Source organism: Eretmochelys imbricata, chromosome 1 (genome assembly GCF_965152235.1).
Source record: "Eretmochelys imbricata isolate rEreImb1 chromosome 1, rEreImb1.hap1, whole genome shotgun sequence".
Classification (NCBI taxonomy): Eukaryota; Metazoa; Chordata; order Testudines; family Cheloniidae; genus Eretmochelys; species Eretmochelys imbricata.
The window spans coordinates 230912032-230932663 of NC_135572.1; the positions used below are offsets into that span (position 1 = coordinate 230912032).

The following is a 20632-nucleotide window of genomic DNA, read 5'->3' on the forward strand; positions in this document are numbered from 1 at the left end:
GAGTTCACCTCTCCTCACCACACCTCTGAGCTGCCCTGCACTCCTTTTGTACATGGGGCTGACCAACCCCAGGATGGAGCCAGCCTGCTTAGCCTTCTGGGGCTCATGTGCATTCTACTGCCACGTAACCTGACCCCCCAGTTCGTTCCCTTGTTTCCACAATTTAGTCTTAATGGTTGAGTATTTGGAGAAGCTAACTGAACAAATCAAAAATAAATTTCAAAATCACTTCTCCAGCTAAGCAGATGTTCCTCATTTTGAGTTTAGTGCCCCCTGATTGGTGCTTTTTTTTAAATGTAGGGAGTAGTTCAATGTCTGTCACCAACTTACATTAAAAGAACATCCAACACCCAGAAGAGCTCTTTTAAATCTTTGTGCAAATGTGCCCAGTGACTATGTGGGTGTTTCATAAGAAACCATAGGGAGATTTCAAATCCCCAAAGGCCATTTATGCCTTTTGAAAATCTCCCACACACCATTACTGCAGAAAAGATAAAAATATTAAGGTACAAATCATCTCATACTTTGTGTATCTAGCAGGATATTGCCAGACCAAAACCCATATTTAAAAATAATTCCTTATCTTTGATACTTCTCTTAGTTTATTAAAACAGAAATAATTTTGAAAGGCTATTTTCCTTTTTACCATGTATCCTGCTTTTTTTATCTTTTGAATTTCATTAAAATGGGGCTGTAAAACCAGACTGATCAGTTTCACTTTATGATACCTATAACAGGTACCAACACAGTGCTGTTGTATCTGGATTGCACACACTGCTTGGCATCATTTAAACTGAAGACAACAACAAAAAGTAGTTGAAATTTTCAAAAATCCTGAAAATCTCTCTATTAATATTGAGTTTTGTAACCTTTTTTTTTTTTCTTTTTTTAAAACAGAACCAATATTTTATGCATCGGCTATGTGACCACGTCCCATTCAGAAATGAAAATAATTTATTTTTTCCAAAAAGGACTCATGAAGTGAAAGGGGGGGAAATGGTGTAATTACACTTCTATCATATTGGGCAAATATACAGAGCAGACCAACATGTTTTGTCCAAAGGCCGGAAAGCGTCTCAGTGACTCCCAACTGTCTGAAAAAATATTATACTTAAGAAAAATCCGGTGTTCCAAGCTTGTAGATGGCGTAATATCTCTGCTCATTATATAGATCCCATCATTATGGAGAGTACAAGTCAAGTTGAGACCTGATTTGGACGTGTTCTCCTTGAGGTAGAGCCATTCTCTGGTAGCAATGTTGTAAGACTGCACTGTTAACATGTCCTCACTTTGGCTGGATTTTTGGTTAGGTCCCAGTTCATGAATACAACCCCCTACCAGGTAGATGGTTTCCTCGACAGAGAGCATCTGCTGTTTGCGAATGTGGACATCACACAGCTCAAAGTTGGTCCAGCAGTCAGAGATGGGACAGTACTGCAAAATGTTCATATTCCTGTCTGAAAAAAAGGAGAGATGTTTATGCAAAAACCCAAACACATCAGTAGAGGACTATCATATGTCAATCAGACAATCTGTAATACTATCTGTTGTTCACACTGGTTCTAAATAATCAATGTGTCTTCCAACCCTGCTTGTCATGTGTTCTCTTATTTACAAGGAAGTGTTAGATTGACAATCTTTTCCTTTTTCAGACTGGAGTCTCTGATCACTTTTTTCTTTTGCGGAGGGTAAGATTTAAAACACTTTTGGCACACTGATTACATGATCCAAGTGGTATGAAGGGAGCTGGGGGCTTAGTTGAATAATTCCTACGTGTTAGCTTGTGTGTTTCTTTTTAATCTTTGATCACTGACTGATACTTGAAAATTGCTCCACTTCCCCCTGCAGAAGATATTCTCAGATCTCAGCCAATGCATCCTGTAACTGGGGGGAAGGGAGGGAAAGCAGAAAACTCCATGAAGTCCCCTAGACCTTACCATGCAGTTTAATTTACTTGTAAAGCACCGAGACATTACAGTGAATGGTGCTGTGGAAAACTATAATGTGGACAAATAGAGAAGAGCTAAGTATATTTGTTTTCCTCCACAGTTCTAATAGAAACGACAACAAGGGAGTCCTTGTGGCACCATAGAGGCTAACAAATTTATTTGGGCATAAGCTTTTGTGGGCTAAAACCCACTTCATCAGATGCATGGAGTGGAAAATACAGTAGAGGTATAAATACACAACATATAAAAAGATGGGAGTTGCCTTACCAAGTGGGGGGGTCAGTGCTAATGAGCCAATTGAATTAAGGTGGAAGCGGGCTATCAAAACCAGACTCCAACGAGAAACTGCAGAACTGGAATTAATTTGCAAACTGGACACCATCTAATTAGGCCTGCATAAAGATCGCGAGTGGATGGGTCACGACAAAAAATAATTTTCCCCCTGCTGATACTCACACCTTCTTGTCAACTGTTTGAAATGGGCCACCTTGATTACACTGAACTCATTAGCACTACAAAAGTGATTTTTCCTCCCTTCTTGTCAACTGTTGACTTGACTCTCTGTTTTTCCTGATACAGACTAACAGTTCTAATAGAGTAGATGCAACCAGTGTTTCCTTTTTATTTCTTCCCCATCCATGCACCACAGTCACTGATCACGTCAGCAGGAATGCACACAGCTCTGCTTTTGTCATTACAAAGTACAGGAACACTGCACCGCAATGGGAGACTAGAGCAGTGACGGAAGAAAGCAGGTTTCTATTTAACTGTATCACATAAAAACAATTGCTATTTCTGTTTATTTTCTTGTCAGAGCAATAGAAACACCAGCTTGTAACAGTTAAAAGGTGAACTGAAGTGCTTTTATTTTATTTTTTAAATGAAAAAGCTTGTTTGCGATCTTAGATCGCTAAGAGAATACATTACAATAAGGAAGCTATTTTAAAAGAAAACAAAAGGTTTTAGCTGCTGAGACCTTTGTTTCATCTGCAACCACTAAACCCCTAAAAAGGAGAAGACTGATTTGCATGTCTTGAAGTGTTTTAGGATTTGCAGAGGTGCCGAGCATATGTAATTCCTTTAAAAGTCAGGCCACTTTAACTACAGGCACCCTGGTTTGTAATTTTTGGCTGTCAATTATTTTCTATCCAAGTGTTTACTCTTAGGTTATTTTCAGTATTTATTTTTAGAGCTTTCCACTTCATCTTTAAAGGCAGATTAAATTTTGGTCTTGAACAAATTGGTTGTGGTCTTTAAAAACAATAGGGTTTAAAAGAAATGTGTCTTACCTCTTGTAGTATATCCCCCAACAACATAAATTTTGCCCTTGCATTCACAAGCTGAGAATTCTGCAAGAGGGTTTGGCATAGATGCCACAAAATTCCACCAGTCGTGCTCTGGGCTGTAACACTCCACATTGGAAAGGGACTGACCACCAATGGCATAGAGCTTCCCATTTACAGCCAAAAGCTTAAAATTGGACCTAGAAGACACAGATTGGAGTAATGAAATGGCTAGCATGAGAAAGAAAAAACAAAGAAAGGAAAGGACATTATTTTTATGAAGGTTCCAAGGTATCATCATCACTTATACCATCAGCCAGTATATTATAGTGTAAACTGTTTTGTCTGTGTCAAAAATAGATTGTAAGCTCATTGGGAGAGGAACTGTGTCCTTTATATTTGTAGACGGTTGAGCACACTGAGGACACATAGGAAAAAATAATAATGATGAGCTTTTTTAACATTTTATACTTAGATTTCAAATCAATACAGTTTAAATGTAGCTATTCAGCAGAGTAATCTGTTCTAGCTGTGTTGTGTTTTATGTGTGCGTATTCTGTTATGAAGCACACACACACACCCCTTATTCCAGTCACAGTTCCTGGAGTTTCATGCAAAAGCAGATTAATACCTGAAATTGAGCACTGTCCCTGGTCTGTGATAGTGTCTCAATAGGTATTTATTTTACTACAGGGTGAATGACACCCTGCAGAAGACGAAGATGAATATCTCCTCTCTATATTTCTCTCTTTACTTTCACCACCACAATCACCCTGAAAGTAACACATTTTGGTATTCTTCCCAGCAGTCAAGGGCTAGATATTTTCACACCTTCTTCTGAAACCACAGATTAACACAGGATGCTGAGCTCAATATACCAATAATCTGTTTTTGGGGTAACAGTTTCAAAGTTCTATGTTTTCCCCTCCCAATTTAATCCACTGTGTCCTGTATATTTCACAGGCTGCAGAGGGAAACTTTCCAGTGATTGCGGTATCACTTTGCAACTTGTGTCTCTAAAAAAAAAAAAAGCATGGAGAAACATTCCAAAGACCAGAAAAAAGGGGAGATAGGAAGACACATAAAAACTGAAGCAAAGGAGCAAGATGGGAAAGAGATCCAGAATGGGATCAATGGATAATAAAATTGCTCCTTCAGCACAACTTGTTCTGAGCCAGATCCAGCAAATTTTACTCAGGCAATTCTCCTAATAAATTCAATGGGTGAAATTTATCTCTGTGCACTGGACCAGCATAAGGCCAATGCAATATCCCATTCAAGCCCGTAAAGGCTTTAGTGGTGCATTAGCTATGTGCTGTCCTGTACACCGAAAGGCGAGTTCCACTCAGTGCGAGCATGAGGTTAATACAAGCCTGTAAGAATACTGCCTAAGTAGATATGCATGGTTTTGTCTGAACAAAATGAATGCTGTCTGGCAGCAGACTGCCCTGCAATTTTTTGTATTAAATATATTTGGGGAAGTGAAAAGGGGGGGAGGAAGGAAGTCTCCTTCTAGGTAGGATCATTTTGTTCTTGTAATCCTGAGACGGCTCTGGAAACGAAAATGCTTCTCTGAAAGAATTATTTGCTTTTGATTCTGTTTGTGCTGTCGTTTATTATTAAGTCACTCTGCATGTCTCGGGTCTACAGTCATTATGTTTTCCAGTTTAAAGAATCTGGACTTAAGTGGCAATAATGGGTATGAAATGAGAGCAATTACTTGCAAAAACATTCGAGTTTCAAAGAGGAGTACCTATTTTAAAAGCTATAGCAGGAAGAAAAAGAATAGACACACATATGCATTACTGGAGTTCCATATCTGAGGAACTATAGGTTGACTATAAGTACATTTTAGAAATTAAGCATATCCTTTAAAATTACTAAAATGTTCGCAAGTCTACAATGTGTTTGTCTGTGTGTTATAGAGGGACAGGAGCAGAGCTCTGGTCTTATAAAATTAATTAACTTGGGCATATACAATGTCTTTCACCTGACGGCCACAAGGCACTTTGCAAAGTTGGGTATTAACACCATTTTTCAGATGAAGAAAGCTAAGATACAGAGAAGACAAATGAATAATCCAAGGTCACGGGGTCATAATGGAATAGAACTCATGTCTTCTTAGTCAGACTTAGCTGCTCTAATCACAAGAAAATGTGGCCCCTTGCTGCTTTAGTTGTAGGGAGATCATTAATATCACATTTGTCTGATGGCATCTGTATAACTGGAGGCCTTGTTGCAAATCTAGGGAAGGTTACTTTGTGAATGACGTATGGCACAACCTTCAACTCCTATTAGCCTAGAAGGGGTTCCCGTCATATATTCATGTTAAAGTGTTCAAATTACATATCTGATTTCAGCATTGGTTAACATGATGTTCAGAGCATACCCCTCAAATACGGGAAATCTACCTACAGCACTAACTAAAATATTTATTTTACTCACAGGCACTGACCATACTTTGTCAACGCTTGGACCCTAACTTAATAGAGAGATTGCCTTGAACAACCACTTGCCTTTGTGCGCCAATTACAGCAATTGCTTTTATGGAAAACTAATGTTAGGAAAGGATTTAATGCCTTTTAATCTTTTTTTAATGTGCTTCAGCAGCTAGAAACAAGGAAAGCAAGCACCATACAACAAACCACCTTCCCATAACCACTAGCCAGTGTTCCATGGACCACTGTTTGGGAACCACTGAGTTCAGTATTGGGTCAAATCCATTCCTGATGTAACTCCACTGACTTCAAAGGAGTTACACCAGGAATCATACCTTTCAAATGCCCCTCATTTGGATGTCACACATTTTAATCCCAAGGTTCCACACAAATTTGTTGCCTCCTTATTTTTATAGCTGAAAACTATTTACATCAGCGATAGAGACTCATGAAAGTGTGATTACAGGAAGAGGCATTTACGCTACAGGAATAAATCCCACCGCATTTTAGGTTTCCTGCATGAGTACAGTATATCTCCATTTATGCCCAAAATCCTCTTGTCCAATCCCTTCTTTGCCCCCCATGTCTCTCATGCTGGGGGACAAGGAAAGGATTTGGCTAATACAGAGGTTTGGGGAATAGAGCAGAGACCGCCCCCCCACCCCGACAGGACTGCGAGGAGGACGAGCCCTCAGCTGTGGGGGAGGCCACCCTGATGCTGAATGGCCTTCTGTGGTCTTGCTGTGATGGGAACGATTGAGCAGGTCCATGATAGTGGAGCTGCAGAGGGCTTCCTGCACTACCAGTGACACCCAATCTCTGCAGGAACAAGGAAGGTTGTGGTCTAAGTGGGACAGAGCAGAATCCTGGTGACGGTCTCTGCTACACCCCGCACCTTGCGCCTGCAGGAATCAGGTGTCACCGGCCCTCCCGCAGCACAGGAAACCCCCAGCCAGGACTGTGAGGAAGAGTAGGACAAGCCCGCAGCTGAAGGGGAGGCAATCCTGTTACTGAATAGCTCCTACCCTCTTGATTATCTAAACAAAATCCATGTCCCCCATGACATTCGGATGACTGAAAGTACACTGTAGTTTGTTTCTACCTTTCATTTTGGATCTTTCTCATGTATTGCATCCTCCATTGGAGCCTTGGCCCAGCAAGAGATATGCCTGGGATGAATCTGGCCTAAAAGCTTTTAAAGTGGAAGTGTTTGCAGTAATTCCTGACACACAGGAACTGGGAGTGAGGGGATGGAAGTGGGGAAGAGGAGATCTCTTCAGGAGGCAGCCTGAACGTCTCCTAATCCTCTATGATTTCACCAGGAGCAGCTCTTGTCTCCCTGTGGAAGCCCTGCAGGTGGCAGCAGCTCAGGTACAGCATCTGCATGCTCCCAGGCTGTTGTTTACAAGGGCCTTCCAACCCTGGGATATTATCTACCAGAAAAAAACACAACACATCACTCATTTTGGAGCAAAATAACAATTACAAATACAGTCCAGGATGGCTCAGAAGGCAGGGATTCTAAGGGCATAATATTTAGTAAATTTCATTTGGCAGTGTCACTAAGTAAAACAAAAGGGACAAGGACTCTGTTTATCACTACATAATCCCTAAAGTTCCTTGTTATCTCCCTCTCTCTTTCAGAGGTAGTGCTTTTTCTCTCTAACTCCACTGGGCCCCAAGAGCATGACTTACCATGAGAAGTTACTTCCTCATAACCAGGGATCCTAGTTTTCTGTCATAAAAAAGCCAAAATTCTCTGATACCCCCCACCCAATCCACATTTTTCTGTGATTAAAAAGAAACAATGAATTTTAGTTTCCCTAGCCACCATATATATAGTTATCAGTTGAACACAATGTTTTATTGATACACAGTAGAACCTCAGTTATCCGAGCCTCTGGTGTCTGGCTCTCAGTATTAACCGAGCCACTAGCTGCCTGGGGCTGACAGGAACAGAGCTTGGGCAGTCAGCTCCTCCCCCATCTTAAAATAAGGGATAGAAAGCTCTTTGCCAGTTCTCCTGATAATCTGACTTTTTGATTATCCAATCCGGCCCCGGTTCCAATTAGATTGGATAAACGGGGTTCCACTGGAAATTTAAAACACATTCAAAAACCAACCACAAGAGGAGGAGGTTGTTCACACTGAATAAGTGACACTGATACTTTCAGTAAAATTTAATTCATGTATGTTTTTATTGTTTCACAAAATGTAAAAACTAAAAATTGTCTGAAAAAATGCAAATTCCATGTTTTTCTGTGGCAAATGGATTTCTAGGATCCCCGCTCATAACACTCAAGCCAGTTCTATAGAGATGATGTTTCAGTACAACAGTGCTTGTTGAACAACATAACTACAGAGGTAGTAAGTATGATCTAGTGAACAGGGCCCCGCACTAGACTGGCATTCAAGAGACTGGGTTAAACTCAGCCACAAACTTCCCGCATGACACTTATCAAGCCACTTAACCTGCCCTGTGCATCAGTTCTCATCTGTAAAATGGGGATAACACTGCTCTACCACACACAGATTTTTATCTTCGCAACACCTATTACTGATTGTGAGGCACTTTGATACTGTGGTGATGAGACACTTAAGTAGCTGGCTAGATCACAGCTATAAACTGGACTGGAATTACAATAATCTTTAGGACCTCATTATAAAATCCAGGACATTTTTAAGGGCAGGGCAATCCTTTTATTAGTAGCCACTCAGCACAATGAATTAACTTACTCCTCAACTCACTTCTTTTGGCCATGAAGTATTTCAGCTCACTTGGGACCAAATGCAGGGCACATCAAAAAGTCAATCAGAGTCAAGCCACCAACTTCAATGGGTTCAGGAACCCTGCCTCAGTGTATGCAACATTGATCCATGGAGTATTATAGTACCAATTGATCCAAGCTCCCGTCAACAGAAGAACATGTGACTGCCCTTCCTTGGAAGCATGCTGAGCAAATGGCCTGTTTATTTGACTAAGACTCCACACACTACCCCGGGGGGGATTCTGCATCACTGCACATATACAGAATTCATGTCCCCTGCAGATTTCTTTGCTTCCCTGCAGAAAAATGACTTCTGACAGAAAAGCTCAGGGAAGCTGCAAGAGCGGTCATGCGCCCCTCCCCAGCAGCACAGGCAGGTTGGCTTGGAGCAGCCTGTAGAAACATAAATCAGCACTGGGAGGGCAGGCTGGGCAGTCATACGAAAGAAAGAGAAGAAGAGACATTCTATCTCTTTCGCTCGCTACTGCAGCACGCTTGGCGTGATGGGGCAGGGCTTCAGGGTGTTTCTGAGGAGATAGGCGTGGAGCAGGCTCTGTCCCCTCAGGCACAGCAGAATGTAGCAGCCTGCCTGCTTAGTGAATTTTTCCCATTGTCTTTGTGAATTCCTCAGGAGTATAAAACAGGTGTAAAAGTTTTAAGGCTCCTTCACATTGCCAGAGGGGAATAAGGGACAGTTTGGCCTTATAAATGTTTATGGTGCTTTTGTGATTACAACTGGTCTAAATTTTTGGACTGAAAAAATTTCCTATCATCAAAATGTATCCATGAACTGTTTGCTACTAACATTTCTGGAGACGGTCAGCAGCCATTATAAATTGTGAGTTTGATTCCCCAGCCCTCACTTTCTCTTGCCTATGATGTAACACTGAGCATATGGCTGCATATATTTGTTGACTAATAACTAGAAATCAAGGGTCATCCCTACCTACCTTACTATTAAGCAAGGGCGTTTGGGGATTTCCTCCAATGCTCCCCACTCCCATTCTCCACCCACTGTAGCGTAGTTTAAATAAATTACTGAAATAACAAACCAGAGTGACTACATTGTGTTATTTTGACAAATAAAATATGACGAATTTTAAAATATTGTGCACAGAATTTAACTTTTTGGTGCTCAATTTTTAAATTTTTTGCACAGAATTCCCCCAGGAGTAACACACTAAAATATAATGTACAAATGAACCATACTCTTATTGCAGCATCTCTCTATGTAGCATAAATGTCATGAAGTTCTAGGACTGATTTGGCTGAGGCAGCGTCTGCACGTTTGTAATACAGTCCTCCACTTAGAGGTGGGACCGTTCAACTGCTATTCCATTCTGACGCATGGCACACATCTTCAGACATGTGATTAAAAAGACAAGTGTATAGGGGATGTTGTAAAGTACATGAGACTTTAATACCACAAGCCCGATCTACTCTATGCAGGCATTAAACACCGCAGGGCATGTTTTGTAAAAACAGACCTTTGAAAGAGTCCCCTTGGCAACAATTCCCCGCTCTCCATGACTGTTTGGTCAGAGTGTTGCATGTTCACTGGCTGCCACTATATACCCAAGAGGCAGAAGCACTTCTGTAGAATTGTCTCAGGTTGTTGAGAATCCAGGATCTCAAGAGAATAGAGACGACTGTAGGGATTATGATTGCAGGATTACTCTTGTCATCAGTTCCTGGGGTGAAACTCTCCACAGCTAGCAGCAAGACATCGTCAGGGAAGGGCCCACATGCTGAGAGTCCTATGATGTGGTCTTAGTTTGCATGGCAAACACACTATTTTCAGCAGAGCCCCTGCCAGATTTCAATGCAGAAGTTGGATGATGCATAGTGAATGAGACAGGGCCCTCTGGAATAGGAAGAATGGTCTTTGGTTTAAGAACTTGATGAGACCTTGGAGAGCTGGGATTTATTCCTGCTTCTGCCACAGATTTCTTTTGTGATTTTGATCAAGTCACTTAAATCTACGTACTCCAGTTCCACATTTGTAAAATAAGGATAATAATACTCCCCATTCCTCACAGGGTTATTGTAAGGATAATGTCTCTGATGCTTCATTCATTAATGCTTATATAATGCTAAAATTCTCTGGCAATAAATCCCATAAAAAAGTCAAGCAAGCAAGCTACAAAGAGAGAAGAGTCAGGCTTTCAAAAGCTTGCCTGCTTGATTCATAACTAGGATGGGAGTTTTTGAGGCGGGAGAGTGGATTCATTGTTGGGCCTTTTATGTTGTAATACTTGTACTTTCTTGTATGTTTCATTGATATAAGATGTCCATGTGTTTGCTTATATTTTATGGTGCCAAAGGCCAATCAATCAATGCATTCACATTAGAGTAGGATTGCTTCTGCAGAATCTGATAAGAGAATAGAGCTAAGATTTTTTTGTTTTGTTTTTAAAGGTGCCTAAAGTTAGGTGCCTAAATCCATTCTTAGGCACCTAAATAAGTGGCCTGAAGTCACAGGGCATGTCTACGCTACCCGCCAGATCGGCAGGTGGCGATCGATCCAGAGGGGGTTGATTTATAGCGTCTGGTCTAGACACGATAAAGCGACCCCCGAGCACTCTCCCGTCGACTCCTGTATTCCACTGCCACAAGAGGCGCAGGCAGAGTCGATGGGGGAGCGGCAGCAGTTGACTTATCGTAGTGAAGACTCTGCAGTGAGTAGGTCTAAGTACGTCGACTTCAGCTACGTTATTCACGTAGCTGAAGTTGCATAACTTAGATCGATCCCCCCTCAGTGTAGATTAGGGCACAGAGTGCTGGGCACTTTTGAAAGCAAGGCCACTTACTGAGGAGCCTAAAGATGGGTTTAGGACCCTAACTTCAAGCACTCTTTTTAAAAAAAAATCTACATTTTTATCCAGTGTCATTTCTCTCATGGAGTGAAAAAAAGAAAAATGATGTTAACACAATATTAAGATATCACCATTTCTTTTAAAGTCTCAAGAAATGCATGCTTTAGAGTCCCTACAGCAATATTGACTTAGGCATGTTGCACATCCTTTATAGTTTGTGATATACATTAAAAAAGAGTAAATTACAAGTAAACTCTGACTATGCACATGACTCAGGGACATCTGAAACTTTATCATAATATCAATTTCACAAACTAATTTGGGATAACCCAAAATTTAGATAATCAGATTGTCAGGTTTATCTGTATTATCTTATACAACAAACAAGGAAAATGGGAAGAGAAAAATACACTACATATATGCAACATGTCCAACTTGCTGCTGCTGCACGAACCTTTAATTTTGCATTTCCTGACTTTTTAAACATTTTAATTTGCACAGGCTTAATATTTCTGCACTTAGGCATTTTAAAGATGAAAAAGAAAAAGAAAGAATATACAGCACCAATGCATGTTTCTCAGAAGCAAATTTGCTTCTTGTAAATACTTAGAAGACTAGGGATCAACTTCTCTCTAGGTCATGAGGATAAGGGGTTAGTCTTGGGATTAGTTCCCCACTCAAAGAGGCAGAGGAAAGAGAAAAAGGGATGCCTGCAGGGCCTGATCCATGCAGTGATCCTGGAATTAGGGGTGCTGCCGCCCCCCCGGCCTGATGTAGTAATAACAAACACCATATACATGGTTTCCATGATCAGCACCCCCACTATAAAAATAGTCCCTGCACCCCTGGATCCACATAAGCATGAATAAAGAAAAGGAGTACTTGTGGCACCTTAGAGACTAACCAATTTATTTGAGCATGAGCTTTCGTGAGCTACAGCTCACTTCATCAGATGCATACCGTGGAAACTGCAGCAGACTTTATATATACACAGAGAATATGAAACAATACCTCCTCCCACCCCACTGTCCTGCTGGTAATAGCTTATCTAAAGTAATCGTCAGGTTAGGCCATTTCCAGCACAAATCCAGGTTTTCTCACCCTCCACCCCCCCACACAAATTCACTCTCCTGCTGGTGATAGCCCATCCAAAGTGACAACTCTTTACACAATGTGCATGATAATGAAGTTAGGCCATTTCCTGCACAAATCCAGGTTCTCTCACTCCCTCACCCCCCTCCAAAAACCCACCCCCATACACACACAGACTCACTCTCCTGCTGGTAATAGCTCGTCCAAACTGATCACTCTCCAAGTTTAAATCCAAGTTAAACCAGAACATCTGGGGGGGGAGGGGGTAGGAAAAAACAAGAGGAAATAGGCTACCTTGCATAATGACTTAGCCACTCCCAGTCTCTATTTAAGCCTAAATTAATAGTATCCAATTTGCAAATGAATTCCAATTCAGCAGTTTCTCGCTGGAGTCTGGATTTGAAGTTTTTTTGTTTTAAGATAGCGACCTTCATGTCTGTGATTGCGTGACCAGAGAGATTGAAGTGTTCTCCGACTGGTTTATGAATGTTATAATTCTTGACATCTGATTTGTGTCCATTTATTCTTTTACGTAGAGACTGTCCAGTTTGACCAATGTACATGGCAGAGGGGCATTGCTGGCACATGATGGCATAAATCACATTGGTGGATGTGCAGGTGAACGAGCCTCTGATAGTGTGGCTGATGTTATTAGGCCCTGTGATGGTGTCCCCTGAATAGATATGTGGGCACAATTGGCAACGGGCTTTGTTGCAAGGATAAGTTCCTGGGTTAGTGGTTCTGTTGTGTGGTATGTGGTTGTTGGTGAGTATTTGCTTCAGGTTGCGGGGCTGTCTGTAGGCAAGGACTGGCCTGTCTCCCAAGATTTGTGAGAGTGTTGGGTCATCCTTTAGGATAGGTTGTAGATCCTTAATAATGCGTTGGAGGGGTTTTAGTTGGGGGCTGAAGGTGACGGCTAGTGGCGTTCTGTTATTTTCTTTGTTAGGCCTGTCCTGTAGTAGGTAACTTCTGGGAACTCTTCTGGCTCTATCAATCTGTTTCTTTACTTCCGCAGGTGGGTATTGTAGTTGTAAGAAAGCTTGACAGAGATCTTGTAGGTGTTTGTCTCTGTCTGAGGGGTTGGAGCAAATGCGGTTGTATCGCAGAGCTTGGCTGTAGACGATGGATCGTGTGGTGTGGTCAGGGTGAAAGCTGGAGGCATGCAGGTAGGAATAGCGGTCAGTAGGTTTCCGGTATAGGGTGGTGTTTATGTGACCATTGTTTATTAGCACTGTAGTGTCCAGGAAGTGGATCTCTTGTGTGGACTGGACCAGGCTGAGGTTGGTGGTGGGATGGAAATTGTTGAAATCATGGTGGAATTCCTCAAGGGCTTCTTTTCCATGGGTCCAGATGATGAAGATGTCATCAATATAGCGCAAGTAGAGTAGGGGCTTTAGGGGACGAGAGCTGAGGAAGCGTTGTTCTAAATCAGCCATAAAAATGTTGGCATACTGTGGGGCCATGCGGGTACCCATAGCAGTGCCGCTGATCTGAAGGTATACATTGTCCCCAAATGTGAAATAGTTATGGGTAAGGACAAAGTCACAAAGTTCAGCCACCAGGTTAGCCGTGACATTATCGGGGATAGTGTTCCTGACGGCTTGTAGTCCATCTTTGTGTGGAATGTTGGTGTGGAGGGCTTCTACATCCATAGTGGCCAGGATGGTGTTATCAGGAAGATCACCGATGGATTGAAGTTTCCTCAGGAAGTCAGTGGTGTCTCGAAGGTAGCTGGGAGTGCTGGTAGCGTAGGGCCTGAGGAGGGAGTCTACATAGCCAGACAATCCTGCTGTCAGGGTGCCAATGCCTGAAATGATGGGGCGCCCAGGAGTTCCAGGTTTATGGATCTTGGGTAGTAGATAGAATATCCCAGGTCGGGGTTCCAGGGGTGTGTCTGTGCGGATTTGATCTTGTGCTTTTTCAGGAAGTTTCTTGAGCATATGCTGTAGTTGCTTTTGGTAACTCTCAGTGGGATCATAGGGTAATGGCTTGTAGAAACTCGTGTTGGAGAGCTGCCGAGCAGCCTCTTGTTCATATTCCGACCTATTCATGATGACAACAGCACCTCCTTTGTCAGCCTTTTTGATTATGATGTCAGAGTTGTTTCTGAGGCTGTGGATGGCATTGCGTTCCGCATGGCTGAGGTTATGGGGCAAGTGATGCTGCTTTTCCACAATTTCAGCCCGTGCACGTCGGCGGAAGCACTCTATGTAGAAGTCCAGTCTGCTGTTTCGACCTTCAGGAGGAGTCCACCTAGAATCCTTCTTTCTGTAGTGTTGGTAGGGAGACCTCTGTGGATTAGTATGTTGTTCAGAGGTATTTTGGAAATATTCCTTGAGTCGGAGACGTCGAAAATAGGATTCTAGGTCACCACAGAACTGTATCATGTTCATGGGGGTGGAGGGGCAGAAGGAGAGGCCCCGAGATAGAACAGCTGCTTCTGCTGGGCTGAGAGTATAGTTGGATAGGTTAACAATATTGCTAGGTGGGTTGAGGGAACCATTGATGATGAAGATGATGTCTGTCTGTATCTGTGCAAGTTTTTTCATGCAGTTGATAGATTTCCACTCCATACGGCTAAATGCAGTGCCTTGCATAATGACAGGTTTCAGAGTAACAGCCGTGTTAGTCTGTATTCGCAAAAAGAAAAGGAGTACTTGTGGCACCTTAGAGACTAACCAATTTATTTGAGCATGAGCTTTCGTGATCCATCCACACGATCCATCGTCTACAGCCAAGCTCTGCGATACAACCGCATTTGCTCCAACCCCTCAGACAGAGACAAACACCTACAAGATCTCTGTCAAGCTTTCTTACAACTACAATACCCACCTGCGGAAGTAAAGAAACAGATTGATAGAGCCAGAAGAGTTCCCAGAAGTTACCTACTACAGGACAGGCCTAACAAAGAAAATAACAGAACGCCACTAGCCGTCACCTTCAGCCCCCAACTAAAACCCCTCCAACGCATTATTAAGGATCTACAACCTATCCTAAAGGATGACCCAACACTCTCACAAATCTTGGGAGACAGGCCAGTCCTTGCCTACAGACAGCCCCGCAACCTGAAGCAAATACTCACCAACAACCACATACCACACAACAGAACCACTAACCCAGGAACTTATCCTTGCAACAAAGCCCGTTGCCAATTGTGCCCACATATCTATTCAGGGGACACCATCACAGGGCCTAATAACATCAGCCACACTATCAGAGGCTCGTTCACCTGCACATCCACCAATGTGATTTATGCCATCATGTGCCAGCAATGCCCCTCTGCCATGTACATTGGTCAAACTGGACAGTCTCTACGTAAAAGAATAAATGGACACAAATCAGATGTCAAGAATTATAACATTCATAAACCAGTCGGAGAACACTTCAATCTCTCTGGTCACGCAATCACAGACATGAAGGTCGCTATCTTAAAACAAAAAAACTTCAAATCCAGACTCCAGCGAGAAACTGCTGAATTGGAATTCATTTGCAAATTGGATACTATTAATTTAGGCTTAAATAGAGACTGGGAGTGGCTAAGTCATTATGCAAGGTAGCCTATTTCCTCTTGTTTTTTCCTACCCCCTCCCCCCCAGATGTTCTGGTTTAACTTGGATTTAAACTTGGAGAGTGATCAGTTTGGACGAGCTATTACCAGCAGGAGAGTGAGTCTGTGTGTGTATGGGGGTGGGTTTTTGGAGGGGGGTGAGGCAGTGAGAGAACCTGGATTTGTGCAGGAAATGGCCTAACTTCATTATCATGCACATTGTGTAAAGAGTTGTCACTTTGGATGGGCTATCACCAGCAGGAGAGTGAATTTGTGTGGGGGGGTGGAGGGTGAGAAAACCTGGATTTGTGCTGGAAATGGCCTAACCTGACGATTACTTTAGATAAGCTATTACCAGCAGGACAGTGGGGTGGGAGGAGGTATTGTTTCATATTCTCTGTGTATATATAAAGTCTGCTGCAGTTTCCACGGTATGCATCTGATGAAGTGAGCTGTAGCTCACGAAAGCTCATGCTCAAATAAATTGGTTAGTCTCTAAGGTGCCACAAGTACTCCTTTTCTTTTTGCAAATACAGACTAACACGGCTGTTACTCTGAAATAAGCATGAATGTTATATCCAGCAAGATACTAAATGCCTTCAACTCCCACAGACTCTCTCTAGTCAGGGGAGAGGTATCAGCACTTGTGGATGATTTCAAACTTCTAAGATGACCCTTTTCAGTCAGGGGCACATAGCTCAAAAAATCTGTGTTCAAGTTACCATGCATTATTTCTACAGCACCGTAGATGTATATAGCAATTTAAGGATAATACATACATTAAATCATTTCAGATACAATGAATTAAAAAAGGGTGGCAGGGGAGGAGAGCTGGTCAGGAGTGGGAAGGTGCAGGTGAAAAAACACAAAAGATCTTGTTTTGAAAAGCACACACTTGTTATGCACCAGAAGCATAGGATGTAGTAAATCACTCCTGTCACGCTCATCTTACAACTAAAGGCTCCAGTCCTGCAATTTGATCAATGTAGGATCCATGCTCAGGTATTGACTTCAATGAGACACTGCATGGGTTGACCCTTATGCCTATGCAGAATTCCACTGAAGTCAAGTGTTCTGCACATTCACAGAAGTCTACCTGCAAAGATGAGAATGCAGAATCAGGGCCTATTAAAATCTTCTAGTTTTCAAAAACTCAATGAGGACTATTTACATGCCAAATTTTAAGAGATCAGCTGTTTTTGCTGTAACTGTTTTGTTTTGTTTTTTAAAAAGACGAATGTTGAGAATGTATGTATTCAATAAATATATTCAGTTTTATAATAAGAATTTAAAAAAGAAAACCCAAACTTCCTTAGTTTTGTCTAGTCTTGCAGCTTTAACAACTTGTAAAATAGTGTAATTGCATAATTCTATTGATAATGCTTTGAAGCATGCACCAGCTGGAAACATATACAAGCTGTAAAACGTTTACCTTTTTTCTAATTGTCATTATCAATTACTTTATGAAAAAAATCAATAAAAAACTAATCCCAAAAAATACTGAGTTACATGGTTTCAGAGTAGAAGCCGTGTTAGTCTGTATCTGCAAAAAGAAAAGGAATACTTGTGGCACCTTAGAGACTAACAAATTTATTTGAGCATAAGCTTTCGTGGGCTACAGCCCACTTCATCAGATGCATAGAATGGAACATATAGTAAGATTGTATGTATGTGCATGCATATATATGCACACACACATATATATACATACAGAGAATATGAAAGGGTGGAGTAAGAGGCTAAATTCTTAAAACTACAATACCCACCTGCTGAAGTGAAAAAACAGATTGACAAAGCTAGAAGAGTACCCTGAAGTCACCTACTACAGGACAGGCCCAACAAAGAAAATAACAGAACGCTACTAGCTGTCACCTTCAGCCCCCAACTAAAACCTCTCCAGCGCATCATCAAAGATCTACAACCTATACTGAAAAATGATCCCTCACTCTCTCAGATCTTGGGAGACAGACCAGTCCTCGCTTACAGACAGCCCCCCAACCTGAAGCAAATACTCTCCAGCAACCACACACCAAAAACTCTAACCCAGGAACCTATCCTTGCAACAAAGTCCGATGCCAACTCTGTCCACATATTTATTCAAGTGACACCATCATGGGACCTAATCACATTAGCCACGCCATCAGGGGCTCGTTCACCTGCACATCTACCAATGTGATATATGCCATCATGTGCCAGCAATGCCCCTCTGCCCTGTACATTGGGCAAACCGGACAGTCTCTATGCAAAAGAATAAATGGACACAAATCTGACATCAGGAATCATAACATTTAAAAAACAGGTAAGAGAACTCTTCAACCTCTCTGGCCACTTAGTAACAGATTTAAAGGCGGCAATTTTGCCATAGAAAAGCTTCAGAAATGGACTCCAATGAGAAACTGCTGAGCTTGAATTAATATGCAAACTAGATACCATTAACTTGGGTTTGAATAGAGACTGGGAGTGGCTGGGTCATTACACATATTGAATCTATTTCCCCACATTAAGTAACCTCACATCTTCTTGTCAACTGTCTAAATGGGCCACCTTGATTATCACTACAAAAGTTTTTTTCTCCTGCTGATAATAGCTCATTTTAATTAATTAGCCTCTTACTCCACCTTTTCATGTTCTCTGTATGCACATGTATCTATATCTGTTTCTTCTTACTATATGTTCCATTCTGTGCATCCAATGAAGTGGGCTGTAGCCCACGAAAGCTTATGCTCAAATAAATAATTTTGTTAGTCTCTGAGGTGCCACAAGTATTCCTGTTCTTTTTGAGTTACATGGGCCACTTCCACTGACAATTATAATACAATTATACTACAAAAGCTACTTCATCAGCTTTTAAAAACAATATAAGAAGCAGGAAGAGGGGGTTGATGATGGAAGGAATCAATTTCTGGGAAAACAAATTTTCCCCAGGTATACTAAATGATAAGCTCTCTGGGGCAGGGACAGGTTTTATAGCATGCACATACAGTGCCTAGCACAACGTCTAACTACCACGATACAAATAATACTCTGTTTGGTGGATTTGGACTCTTGACGTTCTGCACTCCATACATGCATGCCATTGATGCCAATGGGATTTCTATGTGTGTAAGAAGTCCAGATTACTGAGCCAAAAGGCGCCATGCAGAGACTGGGAGAAGACTTTTACCTTCATTATTTTACCAAGAATTTCTGTTTTAAACAAAGACAGATATTTGGAGACTCCAAAGCCTATTGGATCCTAGAGGCCTGATTCATCACCCCTCTGCTCCTTGGGTACTGTCATTAACACCAGCAAAAAGGAAGAGAAGGGAAGAGTCAAGCACTGCTTAACACTGATGGAGTTGACTCCACAAGGAGCAGGGCAGTGGTGAATCAGGCCCTGCACCTTGTGTAGGTGTTGATGAGACTCACACTCAATAGGATATATCTTGGTAATGCACCATGTGGGGGTTTACCTCTTTTGGTTCATTGAAGCCATCTGACTCCATTCATTTATGCAGGGATTATAACAGTGGGCAGCCGATATCTCTTGACTGGTGATCCTATAGCCCCCGATGACAAACAGGTAGTTGTCCAGCATCGCCGACCCGTAGCCTCGGACGTTCACGAGATCCAGGGGCAGGTTGTTGGCCAAGGGCAGCCACCTCTGGGCCACCTCATCATACCTCAGCATAGACCAAGGGGCTTGCTCTTGCAGGTGGCGGCGCGGGGCCAGGCCCAGAGAGGAGGCACCCACAAAGTCTCCGATAGCCAGGAGGGTGGCGGTGCCCTTCATCCGCCTCTCCATCAGCTGCTGCCGGAGGGCGCTGGGCAGGAGCAGGTGGGGGCGGGCTTCAGGTCTCCGCAGCACCTGATGGTAATGGGCAGCCATGAAGTCCAGGCAGGCGTCCTGCAGGTCCTGGAGGCCATAGACCTGGGCCAGGCGGTGCAGCTCCAGGCAGTTGCCCAGCCTCACCTGGGAGAGGAGCAGGCGCAGCAGCGGGGTGACCTGCAGGTAGGAGGCGGCCTCGATCAGCTCCTCCAGCAGAGGGGGCTCCTGCTCGCCGCCCTCCTCCTGCTCCAGCCGGGCCAGGCACGAGGTGTTGATGAAGTCCAGCACCAGCTCCAGCCCCAGGGCGCTGAGCCCCCCGCGCAGCTGCTGCTCCTCCTGCCCCTGCCCTGCCTCCCGCATGCCCGAGCGGAACAGGGCGCGGAAATAGTCGCTCTGCTCGATCAGCTTCCTCTTGCAGACCGGGTAGCACCTGTCCCCCAGCCGGATCCGCACCACCTCCTCCTCGTCCCCCTCCCCGTCCGCCCCAGCCCCAGCCCCAGCCCCAGCCCCAGCCGGCTCCGCGCGGGACATGGCCCCGCTCCGGCTCCTTCCTCGCCCGCTGCCGGGTTGGGAGGGGAGCGCACGCCGGGAGACGCAGCCGCGGCGGGGGCGGGGGACGCAGCCAGCGTCGGGGCTGGTTCCTCTGGCGGCGGCCCGGGCCCCGGCCCCAGCCTGCAGCGCGCAGCCCTAAAAAGGCAACGTCGGAGCGCGCGGGCCGGGCTCTGCCTCAGGCCGGAGCCCGCGTCTCTAGGCACCAGCAGCCGCAGCCTCCCGGCCGTGGGGGGGGGGAAATGGGGAAACAGAGATTTAAAACGCTCCTCCGGTTTGTGCGCCTGGCTGGGCCCCCCCTCCCGCTTCTCCAGCCCGGGCCGCAGGGGGCCAAGGGCAGCCCTGAGCAGTGCCCCTCCTGGGTGTAAGGAGCTCCGCAGCA

The 20632-nt window shown here is 43.5% G+C and overlaps 1 protein-coding gene across 1 annotated transcript; it reads right to left on the reverse strand.

Annotated features, from left to right (window-relative positions):
- Nucleotides 1–996: 996 nt before the first annotated feature.
- Nucleotides 997–20232, reverse strand: KLHL42 (kelch like family member 42). The gene is made up of 3 exons (XM_077807421.1): nt 19346–20232; nt 3239–3432; nt 997–1457 (listed from the first exon to the last, which is right to left on the reverse strand). Exons 1-3 carry the CDS (start codon nt 20230–20232, stop codon nt 1006–1008), a joined length of 1533 nt encoding a protein of 510 aa, XP_077663547.1. The 3' UTR covers nt 997–1005.
- Between the last annotated feature and the right edge of the window lie 400 nt (nt 20233–20632).

Excerpts from the sequence above, each read along its gene's own strand:
- KLHL42 (XM_077807421.1), bottom strand. The coding sequence starts at position 20,232 with ATGTCCCGCGCGGAGCCGGCTGGGGCTGGGGCTGGGGCTGGGGCTGGG. Across the intron at positions 3,433-19,345 it reads GCTTCAATGAACCAAAAGAG|GTCCAATTTTAAGCTTTTGG; the intron begins GTAAACCCCCAC and ends TGTGTCTTCTAG. Across the intron at positions 1,458-3,238 it reads TGGGGGATATACTACAAGAG|ACAGGAATATGAACATTTTG; the intron begins GTAAGACACATT and ends CCTTTTTTTCAG.